We start from the raw sequence: 12,845 nt of genomic DNA, 5'->3' as shown, positions 1-12,845 counted from the left end.
GAAATCTACTTGTTCTCTGGCATACAGATGCCTGCAACCCTCTCATCCCCTTTGTGGGGTCTGTACTGCTGCAGTGCTGCCTTTTCTGTGAGCAGTTGGTATGCTGTGCTGCTGCTTATCCTTAACAAGATAAGATGAACTCCCGAGCCTGCTGAAGCCTCCTCTGTCTTTTTTTTTTTATGTGTGTGTGTGTGAAAGTCCCTTGTGATAGTGCTTTAAGTGACCTAAAGCTTAAAATAGTCATGAGATACTGAAAGCCTATTGCTCCTGTGAGATCTACAGCTCAGCTTTTTGAGACTAAACCGTTCAGTTCTTGATTCAGGGCTGCGTCTTGTGATCTCGGTGCATCTTTCGGGCTTTGACGTGTTATTCCCCAGTGTACGGAGTCTCCAAAGTGTGCACAGACACTAACCAAGGTAATTACACGCCTAACTAGCGAGTGACTGGCTGGATGGTTTCTAATGAGTCTGCCGCTCTGAGCGCACTCTGACTTGAGCCTGTTTAGTAAGCTTATAGAGCTGTTCTGTTGTAGTATGTGTTATAAATGGTTGCTTTTGTTTTTGACAGTGTTTTCTAAATAGTGTCTTCCAATTACAGTACTTCATAAAATGAGTAATTTAATTGTGTGCTTTAATTAAATCAAATACTCTGCCACCAAATCATTAGTATGAAAAAAGCATGACAACTTTTGTTTGTGTTTTGTAGCCTTAACAGACCGAAGGCACTGTAATTCAATTACTGTCTAGAGAAAGATGCCATTTAATTAATAAGCTGGGATGCTAGAGAAGCATGGGGAAAAAGAGCCCGAGAGAGACCTCATGTGTTGGTAACAGGTGATGACAACCCAGAATGGTCATTCAGAAATGTGACCTAAGCCAGGAGGGATGTTCCTTGCTTTACTTTCTGACCAGTAGTGTTTGGAAAAGAACAAATTGATTTTTGATACTTTTCCCTTGCAAGTATAGGTTGGCTTAACTATTTTTATCTTTATCTGCTTCTACACTCTAAGAAAGTTTGTTTCTATACCTACTTATTCTGTGCATGTGAATGGCAATACTTGGAGAAATGTGGTGGGTTTTTTTTTTTTTTTTTGCTGGGACTGGGAGCGGAAATTGATCCTTGATCATGTTCTTGCTTAACCTTTCTCCAGCTTCTCATTGGCACTGCTGGTGCCTGTGCAGCATGGCCGAGGATGTGGCAGTACAAACGCTTGTGCAGTTGCATGGTAAACAGGTTTGGGAACAGATCCAGCTGCAAAGTAACTTTCTCTCTTAGGCTGGCTTCTCTGTAGGTCAGTTCCCCTACTCATTTCACTGTGTATTCATGCAAATGCCTGTGTTAGTGCCTTGCAGGAAGCAATGCAAGGTGAAAGTTGAGTGGGGTATAGGGGAGGGATGTCAACCTCCCCCTTGCTAATGAAAAAAATCCTCTTTTCCAGAATGGTCACTGTGGCATTTGAAATTAGGCCTGTAGAAGGAGGAAGGATTCTGTTCTCACTGGAGTTTTCTGTCGCTGATAGAAGTAAACTGCAGGCTTTAGCCGTGTTTATAGTGGGGAAGATAGTGTTTAACAACTTGACTGCCTAGTCAAAGCCTTCAATGATTTTCTTTGGTAAAGGGAAAGCTGTGATGACTGGATTAAAAATATCAACTACGCTTAGTAGTATTTAATGGGCTGCTTCAATGACCTGCTGTGGCTGGGAATGCAGAGCTAGTGATGAATGGAGAACTAATCCAGGCAGAAAATAAACCCAGTTCAATAAGCAGCATCCCAGCTGGCACCCTCTCTCGACAGCTTCTCTTACCAGTGTGTGCAGTTGTGCGTGGGAGCAGAACCCTATTGATTAGAAGAATTGAGAGCCTCAGCCTTGTTGGGGCACCTGTAACAGATCTGCTCCAGCCTGGAAGTTTGTACTCTAATCTGACTGATCAAACAGAGACGGATCTGTTACAAAAGAAGGGGTGAAAAACAGTCTGCCAGCAAATGAAACCAAAATCAAGCTGCCCTTTGTGGATGAGAACGAGACCTAGGGTTTGCTTCCCGGGAGCTAGTCTATAGAATCTACTATTAGTGTTCTCTCAAAGGTGGGAGAGTTGGTGTCTTCCACATCACTGATATAAGTAGTTCACGGATTTCTTCCAGAATAGCTCTTTCTGCTGTTTTTGCTTCTACTGGTTTACTGGGTGGCACTGTTCACGTTGTAAAATCTTATGGTGCTTTGCTGTCCCTCTGAAGAGCAGCCCAAGTGGGGAATGTAGCACGAACTTAATGAGTTGGACAGTGTTTTGAGCTCCTGGATAGAACATGCTACAAAAGGGCAGCACAATCTTTAGCACAGATCTCACTTAAAGCGCAGGTCATCTCCTTAGTCTCTCCTGCCTCAAGAGTTAAGATGGCATCCTGGGACATAAGCAACTTATTTTAGGCTTAGGTTAAGAAGGCATCTGCCAGGAATAATTAGAGTGACCAAAGAAATGCTTTGTGTTACTGCAGAACGCGGCCTGCCATGCTTTTCTCTGCTCTTTATCTTAAAGGTGCACTCCCTTGGCAAAGCCAGCAGATGTCTCCGGGTCTGTTCTTGCAAGCCTCTCTCAGCGCACAGTCTGCCTCAGAGAGCCCAGGGAGAGGAGGAAAACAGGCAATCATTGCTTTAGGCAGTTGTGTCATTTCCATTGTTTGGCCCCGACATTAAAGCTTGAGGAAATGAAAACTGGAATATGCTGCAAGGGAACAAATGCTAAAAAGTGCCACTAGTTCTTGGAATGCGGTTGTAACTTTTTTTTATTCTTGCAATTTCAGAGAAGTTTCCCAGGTCTCTAGGGATCCTTTCTCCTGCTACTGAAATGCTGCCATGGGGCTGGGGGGTAAGCAGCCGCTGTTAAATAGCACGTACAGCCGTATTGCTCTGAAGCAGGAAATGAGGAATAACAAGCTTTGGAGAAAATCGTGGCAGCTCATTTACCTCAAGTGTGGAACAGCCAGGGTATTGGGAGAATATGCTACAGCCTACAAATCTTCTGCCAGGGGTTTCCTAACTTTTTGTTGCCACTCCAAGGTGATATCCTACTTCTCTCATGCTTGTGAGATCTCCAACTTAATTTCTGTCCCAGGTCTGATCATGGAGTTGCAGCTGGTCATTAAGCAAAAGAATTTTCTCATGGGTTCTTTGCATCCTCCTGTTAGACAGCTGGAGGAAGGCAGCTGCCTCAGCACAGCTCAGGCTCTACCTTTCAAGCACGTGCATACCAGGTAGCAGGGACAGCCTGTGCAGCTCTCCAGTTGCACTGGAGCAGGGCTGCGCTCCTCACACAGCATTTGCCTGAAAAGTGTTTAACCTTGAAGCTTCCTTAACTCTGCCTCCACGTATATGGTGATGGAGTACTGTGTGTGTGGGATGCAGGAAATGCTGGACAGTGTCCCAGAAAAGAGGTTTCCAGTTTTTCAGGCTCACGGGTAAGTACAGTTTTGTTCCTTAGGCTGCATTAGACTCTCACCACTGTGCTCCCTTGAATTAAAGGACACGTTCTACTCTATTGCTTAGACTGCTGGCTGCACTTTAAAGTAAAACTGACTGTGTGTAGTAACTGCATCTTTTACATCCATTGAAAAAATTGAAAAACTAATGAACTGGTGGCAGGGACAGCCCTTAGATTCTGTGAAGAGAAGCCTTCTTTCTATTGAATTTTCTGTTACTTTTGTTTTGCTTCAAGATACATGGCAGCCCTCCCTGGCCCCTTTCCTACAGCTGTGGTGTTCAGCGAAGATGGGTGCAGTGGAGGAATCTGTGAGGACTTGCCCTGCCTAAATGGAGGCAAGCTGTGCAGTTCAGTGTCAGAAAAGAGATTACAGGTCTTTGGATGGATTAAGGATTGGCAATATCCAGTGTGATCTGTTAGCTTGTTTAGTTAGTAGACAGGATAATCTGAATCACCTTTCACTCTGCAAGTAAAGGAACATTAGAATTCTGGAAACAGATGCAAGAAGATTGAAATGTATATCAAATCAGTGCAAACCAGCAAATCTGTGGTAACGACATATTTTGATGGTCATATTTTCATCTTGTTTAAAAAAAAAAAGTATCTGAGATTGCAGATAGCCCAAGTGAAATACAGGCATATTAAGTCGAGTGTTATTTCTGGACATTGAGATAAACATGCACAATCGTTGCCAGACTATCAGTGCACAGTGCTTGCTACGTTATAGTTATGGCTTGGCCATAACTACAGCAAAACACTCCTTTCTACTTGCTGAAGGAAACCTTTTTCCTCATCTGTTAGAGCAAGCTATGCCACTGAAAGCATCTTTGGCTAGCTTGACTTAGCCTAGACTAAAGCAGGAGTCAGAATTAACGATCAGATCTGTGCCAGTGTGGTGCTCAGCACTTAAAAAATACGCAGACTTGTGAAGGGGGCTTTGGTGTGGGGGAGCCCAGGGTCTGAAGTGGTTAGGACACCGGTGCAGAGCTCTAGCAGGTAACTTCTGACTTTGTCAGAAGATTCAGTATTGTTTCTTACCCACCACAGTCCAGTCTCGAGTTGCTCAGCATCAAATGGAAATGTATTTCTGACTTGTCTCCAGTAACAACACTCTTTGCTTTATGTATTATTAGTAGTTCACATAATCTATGGCAGGGCTTGACTTTTTTCCTCTAACTCTTTCTGCAGGTACTTTTGTCAGCTTATAGACGGCTTAGAGTACTTGCACAGCCAAGGGATTGTCCACAAGGATATAAAACCGGGGAACCTCCTGCTAACAACCAATGGGACGCTAAAAATATCTGATCTAGGTGTAGCAGAGGTATGTGAGAACTGCAGCAAATTCCGGAGTGTGAGAAGCGTGACGTTCTAGATTTAGGTCACCTTTGTGGTGTCGATTGATTTATTATGCATTTAGTCTTTTGTTCTGTTAAGCTTGCAGAGTGTTCTAGAGTGACTCTGAATGTTGATTGTAATTGGCAAGAAACTTATTGGTAACAGCACAAAACTTCCGTCCGGGAAGCGTATAGAGGAAGACATCAGTCTTAGACAAACCCAGAAGTGTGGTGAAATGACGACAAGCTACAGAACCTTATCCTTCTTGTTGTCTTAGGACACCTTAGGAGAGGTGTAAGAATTGTCACTGGTGGCATGTAGTTGCTGTAGTGGCATGTTCTCATGATATGTAAGTAGATGTTCAGTAGCAGAGTTTTCGCCTTTTTTCCCCAGGTGAAACTTTTCTAGCAGTTACCATTTATCTGCCTTGAAATTTTGAAACTAATTGGTCTCTTCTGCTGCAGGCATTGCATCCGTTTGCGGAGGATGACACGTGCAGAACGAGCCAAGGGTCGCCAGCATTCCAGCCACCAGAAATTGCCAATGGCCTTGACACCTTTTCAGGCTTTAAAGTAGACATCTGGTCCGCAGGGGTCACACTGTAAGTGCCCGTGCAGTGTCCAGGAAGTGCAATAAAAAAGTGACAAGCCACAAGATAGCCCAGACTTGTGCTGTCTGCTGTCATTGCCACTCTTCTGTATGTTTTTGGGGGGAGCAGGGAGGGTGTGTCTGTGCTGGTCCCTCCTTTGGATGGGTGAATGTTCCTTGAAGGGCTTGTAATTCTGAAGAAAGTAAACTCTGACAGCCATTTCTCAGCATCTGAGATGCACAGCTACTGTAATAATAGAAACCACAACTATCTCTAGTGTTTATTTTTAAGTTTCTTCCATCCCAGCCTGTCAGGGAGATGTCTTGGTGGTTTTGACTCATGTGAATGAAGAGGCTGTGATAAAGGAAGGCTAAGTTTAAAGAGACATTCCAAATACTGTCAAATATTCATCTTGGAGTTTCCTCTTGGCTTCTTTAGGTTTGTGTAGTCACATAAGAACTGAACATGTTCTGTGTGCTTTTTCTCATGCAGCTTCTTCTGCCTTTACAGATACAACATTACAACGGGTCTATACCCCTTTGAAGGGGATAATATCTATAAGTTATTTGAAAACATCGGGAAAGGTGACTACACAATTCCAGAGGATTGTGGTCCTCCACTCTCAGACTTATTAAGAGGTGAGTCTCCCAACTGCCTCTAATAAAAGAATGGGTAAAATCTATAGGTGCAACAAATGCTTAGCTCACAGTGCCGGGGGGAGCTTCATTCCAAGAATCCTTGAAGATACAGGATCCTGTTAGAAAGGGAGGTTTTGCTTACAAACCTTTTGATAAGACTTTGAAAGATCTTGAACGCTGATATTTTCCTGAGGTACCCTAAACCCTGCCTGGGTTGCAGTCGCTACTCTGTATGGAGTTGCTTCTTGCGTTGTTTCTTGTGCTCTGAGGAGCTTTTAAACTGAAAGACAAAGCCCACAAGAGGTTAAATTTAAAATGGCATCATAGCATTGATATGAGTTTTGCAAGTGAGAACACTCAATTAAATTCCTTGCCCAAGCTTTCTAGAATGTGCAATGCTGAGTACTTGGGTTCTGCTGTCCTTCCTCCTCAGTCTCTTGTTCTGAATTTGTTTCAGTCCCAGTCGTCTCCTCTTTCCCCTGAAAGTTACAATGAAAGGGTATTGGAGCAAAGTGACTGGTGCCCACTTTCACAGCAGGGCTGTGGTAGAAACAGGAGAAGCACTTTCTGGGTAGAGACGGTTGTGGGGTTTGTTTATTTGGTTGGTTTTTTCCTGTCTCTTATCACAGTAGTTTGAGGTTTAGTGTTGAACAGTCTCTACTTCTTTTGACAGCTGAATAGTCAGGGCACTAGTTAAGCTGTGCTTAGCAGCCAGCCTGGTGATGCCTGTTTGGCAGCAGGTAGGATGTGTTTCTAGCGCGTGGGAGATCCTGACCAGAGTTCCTGCTGCCTCAGCGGCGGAGAAACAGCCCTGTTCCGTAGTGCTCCCCAGCCCTCAGCGCAGTTTTGCTCTCTCTTCTTTGCCTTCACCTTTGTGACACAAAAATCAGACCTCAAATACAAAATGATACTGTCTCGTTTCAAGTTTATTTTTCTGGTTGTTGTGCTGCACAGGGTTAGGAGGTTAGTGTGGGTGAAGGCCTGCAGGGCACTGTGAGCAGACTGAGTCAGCTTCCCTTCCTCCTGCCAGCAGTGTCGTCGGGTCTGCTCATAATACCGGTGTTATCGCTGCACCGGGGGGTTGTGTACTGCGCTGTCCCCTCTGTGTGGTCACGGTGCTGCTGCAGTTTGTGGCTCGACAAAAGGTTAACAATCTCAAAGCATTTTACAGCTGCACTTCGTGCTCTGAACAGCAGCAGTCGTGCCTCCACAGGAAGGCCTGTGGGCTCCTGGCTCCTGCGTGGGTGGCTGGGAGGAGCTGCAGTCCCAGCCTGGCCTGGCTGTCTCGCCCCGTAGGGTCACCGCTGCTGCACACCGCGGTCTGATGCGGCGCTGGGGCTGCAGGGTCCTTGCTCTGTGCTGGGCAGCAGCAGGTGGTGCTGTCTGTCTGAGCTCTGCCCACCGCTGCCTCCAGCCCCTCGAGGGGCTGGCAGACCCCCTTCGATCCCACTGAGGGGAGACTGTTTTAGCTCATCTGGACCCATACTGATTATGAAATAAGTTATTTCTGTGTTTCAAAAAGCATTAACTAGCTTTAACAGCTTTCGGAAAGCATTACGTAAGGCATAGCTTCAAATTGCACTCAGCACAGCTGGTATCTTGGCCGTTCTGCTGAGACTGATGTGGCTACTGCTTACAGCCCAGCACTTCTGACTGATGTGTGTTCTTGTGGTATCTGCGTGCCCCAGGGAACAATATCCTGATCTACGTGTGGTGTTTGATTTGTGAATGCTGACTCAAAACACGGCCTTTTTTATGAGCTTGGGAATTGCCCAAATAGAGTGAATCCAGTGGTCCATCTAGATTGGCAGCCAGTCTTCTAAAGCATCCAGCAGAAATCATTTGAGGTTTGTGATAAGCCTCTCAGCTGCACTTAGTGTTGTCCCCCAGGGAAAACGAGTGTGGCAGTTGTTTCTCTTTTCTTATCCTGAGGATATTGATAGCTTCAAATCTTATGCTTCATTAGCAGAAGTAACTCCCTTTTTAGTTCTCTTTCCATCCACTGTATGAGACCTGGAGTCAGAATCTTATGCTTTTTCCTTCTGCTTAATTTTAAACGGAGGAGCCTTGCACCTGATGCCCTTTGTCCATCCCTTACACCCTGAATTGCCTCCTTCATCCTTGCTGCTGTCTGTCTTCATCCCTTCTGTGTTTGAACACTACAGAGACGCAAGTCAAGCACGTTTTCTAGGCAGAGGAGCTTGCCTGGGAGGAGATGTCTGTGTCTCCCTATCAAATTGACCCTTTCTTCCAGGGCGGTGGGAAGTACTAAGGATTCCTTTTACTGTCCTCCTTCCATCCCCACCTGAGAACACGCCTCATCTTGTTGCAAGCAGCTGTTACACAGAAAAACTGTCAAAAACTCCTTGTTCGGTTTGACACACTTTTACTTTTTCTAGTGGTTAGAGTACCCAGCGGACCTGAGGTGACTGAATGATGGAGTGGGATTGCCCTGGCTCCCTCCATGCTGCGGACGCCTGGGCCATCTCCACAGCCCAGCAGATAGCAAGGCGTCTGCCGAAGACGAGGGCTGAGCCTTGCAGTGGTGATACTACGTAGCTATGGTGACAAAACCTGAGTGCTTTATTTAGTTCATGCTTTTCCTCCAGAACATCTGCATTTCCTGGTAGGTGCCTGCTACTTCTGCAGCAGGCTGAAACTTGAATCAAAAGCTTGCGGATCAGATATTGTCAATGGCTGGCTGATGCTTTTATGTGAGCGGCACAGACACCCACAGCTTAGCTGTATCTCACTAGAGACTGTTTCGCCCTTGTGTTGCTTTTAAAAGACTTTTAAAGCACTCTGCAGTGCTGCAAGCGTTTGTTCTGCTTTTATTTTAGGGAAGAATTCAGTATGCTGCAAAGTGCTTGTTTTCTCTCTGGCTATAAGTGCTGTGTTGACCATAGTACTGGTCTGGCTGTGAAGCAAGCACTAGAATACACTTTTTAAGGTTTTTCCTGTTCTTCTGTTGACTGCTTTTTCAGTGGTTTTTTGGTTTTTAGGTTTGTTTTTTTTTTTTACTTTTTCCCCTCCCCCTTGAGCTTGTTTTTATTTCTTTATTCCTCTTTCCAGATGAAGCAGAATTTAGGGGACTTAAAGCTTCTGTGGTATTTGAGTTTGAGACTTGCATGGCAGTGTGTTTCAACAGATTCGCTGGGTTGCTGCTCCTCTCTTTGTCTCCCTAATCAGGGATGAAGCTTTATACTCTTCACTGATGGAGAGGGGAAGGGCTAGTACTGTTCTGGCTTCTGTGTGTACGGTTGGTAAAGATGTGTCAGAGTGGAGGCATTTATAAATAGCCCTGAGGTTCTTCTGTCACCATCCGCACATGACTTATCAACTCATATGCAGTTTGCTTCTGGTCAAGAAAAATGCACAAGGTCAGCTTTTCTTCCTCCTCTTCTGATATACTTTTACTGAAGGAGAAAGCTCTGAGACTGCAGTCTCTGCGTTAAGCCCCTGGATTTATTTCCGGGCTCTGATACAGACTTTGTGACTGGGGACAAGTCGATTAGTTTCTCAGCACTTTGTTTTCTCACTTCTGTGTAGCTACCGTGACCTTTCATTACAGGGGTGGTGAGAGGATGTGTATCCTGATGACAGCAGGACGCTTTCACTCTGCCGTAGCAGGGAGTCCCTGGAGCCAGCAGGCAGGCAGGCAGGCCGGTGTCTGTAACCAGTCCAGTGGCAAGTCTTCCACCTGTGTTTAATCAAAGACTCAAGGTTTGCCTGCAGAGGGAGTTTCTGGTCATAATGCCTGACTGTGCTTGTGGAGGATGAAGGAGAGGAGTCCTGTCTCACTTTAAAAACTGGATTTACACTGCTTTTATAACTGGTTGTTTCAGATGTTGTTCCGAGTTGAGCCTCTGAAGTTAAATTCAGGTTGAGTTTATTAACGCTTGCTATTAAATTTCTTTCTGTTTCTTTAAACAACGCACCTAAGATTGTGCTGTCTGCTTAAAACTAGATGTTCTACCACATGATAATTGTGCTATGCTTGTTCAGGATTATTGAAGTGTGTGGGCTGGAGTCTAAGGAGCTCAAGGCAGGTTCACAGTCTCCAGTTTGCCACTTGACGTAATTTGGAAGGGGGTTGAGACTGCCAGTGTGCTGTAGTGGGCACAATATCCCATGTATGGGCACAGCGAATCCTTCTGAAATGCCACGGGAGCAGAGGTTTGCGAGTTAGGCGGCGTCCTGAAGAATCGCCCTGTTAGAGTATGTCTCATCTCTACTCTCAGATAAACTGCATGGAAATCTTTACCGTAAATGGTAGAGAGTATGTGTGGCTGCTGTGGGCAGACTCTTAGATGACTTGCCTGGTGAATAGTACATGATGTTTTGTCTTGATGAAGTCTCTTTGCAGTACAGGACTTCAGCCACAGAGCTGCCGTGAGTGAGTCAGAGCTGAACGCATGAATGTACATTTTTGGTGATTGGACTGCCCATTTTCTTTCAAACTTTGCCCGAAATATGGTCCTTTTTCGTTGAAGTAAATCTTCTTGCTCAATTATCTTCTTTATGCCTTTTTAATTGCTTGAGAACAATGCAGCTCTCTGCACCATGGGTATTTGTAACTAGTGCTGTTAGGCCTCTTTTAATAATTTACCTTAGAACTTCTCTAGCATAATTTAATTAGCAATGGCTAAGGTGAGGAAACAACTTGGAATTAGCACTGCACAAGCACTTAAATGTTGTATTACAGGCATTGCAGCGCTTCACAGGACAGCAAGATTCAGGATCAAATCCCTTCTCTGCTGAAGATGGTTCACCTGTGTCTTCCCTTCTCTCACCCTTGCTGTGAGACTATCTCAAAATACATTTCAGTGGTGTTCCTCAGTAGCAGACCTAGTAGCTGAGCTGTTTTGCTTCTGGCATTGTCACTGGCATTAATCACCTCCTGCCACATACAGTGTTGGTCTGTAGCTGCAGCCTGGGCTACTGGTCGCTTGTTTATAGCGCTTTAGCCTGTTCTGGGAGAAGGTACCAAGATAAGGAACTACTCTCGCAGTTCAGAGCTCTTGAGCAGGGAGCTGTTGCTGTCGCTCCAGTCAGGCTCGGCCATGTCACTCTAGCATAGCTCTATGGCGGGTTTTATGGTCTCAGCAACGCGAGTATGAATTTCCAACATGCTCTAAAAGCTCTGAAGACTCTAGTGCCTTGAGTTCATGAGGCCGGATGCCTGTGATGCACTTGACCCTCCCTAACCTGGAGAGGTCTTCCTGTGTTTCCTTAACCTACTTCATAGTGATGTATTGTAGATCTGTAGTGACCCCGCCTGCCTTAAAGCTATTAGTGCTGTCATTGGCGCTGATAAATCTTTACAAATTGCCATGGCAAACTGTATTTTGGTCCCTGGGCAGGGAAATAAGTTCAGTCCTTCTGCGCTATACCTTCTCTTTGCCCATACTCGTTACTCTTAGCAATGTGATACGAACTGAACTGGCAAAGATGATGTCCTGGATCAATTTTGTTATCACACATGCTGCTGGTGATTTATCTCTTCCATTACCTTTGTTCACCAGTATTGCAGAAATTAATCTGCAAAGCCCTTGCAACTTCTTACTTGGACTACAATGTCTCTTTCCAGCCCTCCCTTCCTAAGTGTCCATGCAAACATATCTCATGTCCTTGTGTTTTCACCGTGTCCTTGTACTGGCTCTCCCCAGCACTCTGCACTGTTTGTTCCCTGTCCTGACTTTCTCAGCTGCTGTTAGACAGTCTGTTCCGCTTCTCAGCCTTTCTTTTCTTCTCGTTGCTGGAGATGAGGTCCTCCCGTGCTCTTACCTCTTTCCAAAACCTTACTCTTTGTGCTACCTGTGCAAGACTCAACAGTGCTAGTGCTTCAAGAGTAACAAAGGAGTGTCATCCAGTGAAAGCGAAACTCCTTGTGATGTACAGCAGTGATCCTTTGTTAACATTGGAATCGTCATTGGAGAGTATCTTGGGTGGTCCTTGATGAGACTCGTTAGGTCCTACTGGCTAGTTTCTGAAGAATATGGCAAAACTCGCTACTTGCCTCCTGCTGAGTTGTGAAGCTTTTTAAAGACAGCGGCGCAGAGTGGGTATATCCCGAGTCTGTTTAAGGAATCCACCTCCCTCTCTCCTACAGAGAATACAGATAAGCTACTTTTCCTCTCTCCCTCTCTTCTCACCCCCAACCCAGCTATCTTAGCAGATTATGCCAGCAATCAAACTCCTGACTAGGGCAAAAGGATGGACAGTAGGAGTTTTTTTGTCAGTTCTCCCCAGCTGTACTTCCAGAATAAATTTCACTAGACTAGAGTTTCTGGGATGCTGTGCAACTGGATGTGTGCTATGTCTAAGGCTCTGGCTCTTCCACAGAGGAAGTTAAATAGCATTATCTGTGAAATGCAAAGTCTTGATGTTCTTTGCCTGGAGACATGCTTGGACGTGTGATCCAGGGCTGTACAAGTTTCTGTCCCTTCAGTGTGAAGGAGAGAAGGGTCATGCCCACTTTGCAGGTGGGGACACTGAGGAACAGACTTGATAAGGTAGTCAGCAATGGAATCAGGATTTTGTACTGAGCTTCCTGTGACTGGTGCAGCAGGTTCTTCCTGGAGGTAAAGGCTCCCTCAGCTGCCAGGAGGACTGGACGCACAGTCGCTGTTGGGGGAGGGAGGTGGGAGGGAAGGGAGCTTTATGCTTCCTGTCTTCAACTTGGCTGAGAGCGTCTGTGATCACACCTGGACTTTTTCTCCTTCTTTTCAGGGATGCTTGAATACGACCCAGCCAAGAGATTTTCAATACAGCAGATAAGGCAGCACAAGTGAGTGTTCAGCTTCT

General features: G+C 45.4%; 1 protein-coding gene across 1 annotated transcript in view; it reads left to right on the top strand.

The window, feature by feature from the left end:
• The window catches only part of STK11 (serine/threonine kinase 11), a 44,316-nt gene that overhangs the window by 12,000 nt on the left and 19,471 nt on the right, over positions 1 to 12,845 (top strand). The window contains exons 3-7 of the mRNA XM_086767079.1: positions 3,364 to 3,453; positions 4,665 to 4,797; positions 5,276 to 5,412; positions 5,911 to 6,038; positions 12,771 to 12,828. Coding sequence (XP_086623205.1) covers positions 3,364 to 3,453; positions 4,665 to 4,797; positions 5,276 to 5,412; positions 5,911 to 6,038; positions 12,771 to 12,828 — 546 coding nt within the window. The remainder of the gene's footprint in view (positions 1 to 3,363; positions 3,454 to 4,664; positions 4,798 to 5,275; positions 5,413 to 5,910; positions 6,039 to 12,770; positions 12,829 to 12,845) is intronic.

The sequence above is a fragment of the Chlamydotis macqueenii genome, chromosome 26 (genome assembly GCF_036417535.1).
Source record: "Chlamydotis macqueenii isolate bChlMac1 chromosome 26, bChlMac1.mat, whole genome shotgun sequence".
In the NCBI taxonomy this organism is placed as follows: domain Eukaryota; kingdom Metazoa; phylum Chordata; class Aves; order Otidiformes; family Otididae; genus Chlamydotis; species Chlamydotis macqueenii.
The sequence above is the reverse complement of the archived record's forward strand: the minus strand, read 5'-3'. Positions and strand labels throughout refer to the sequence as shown.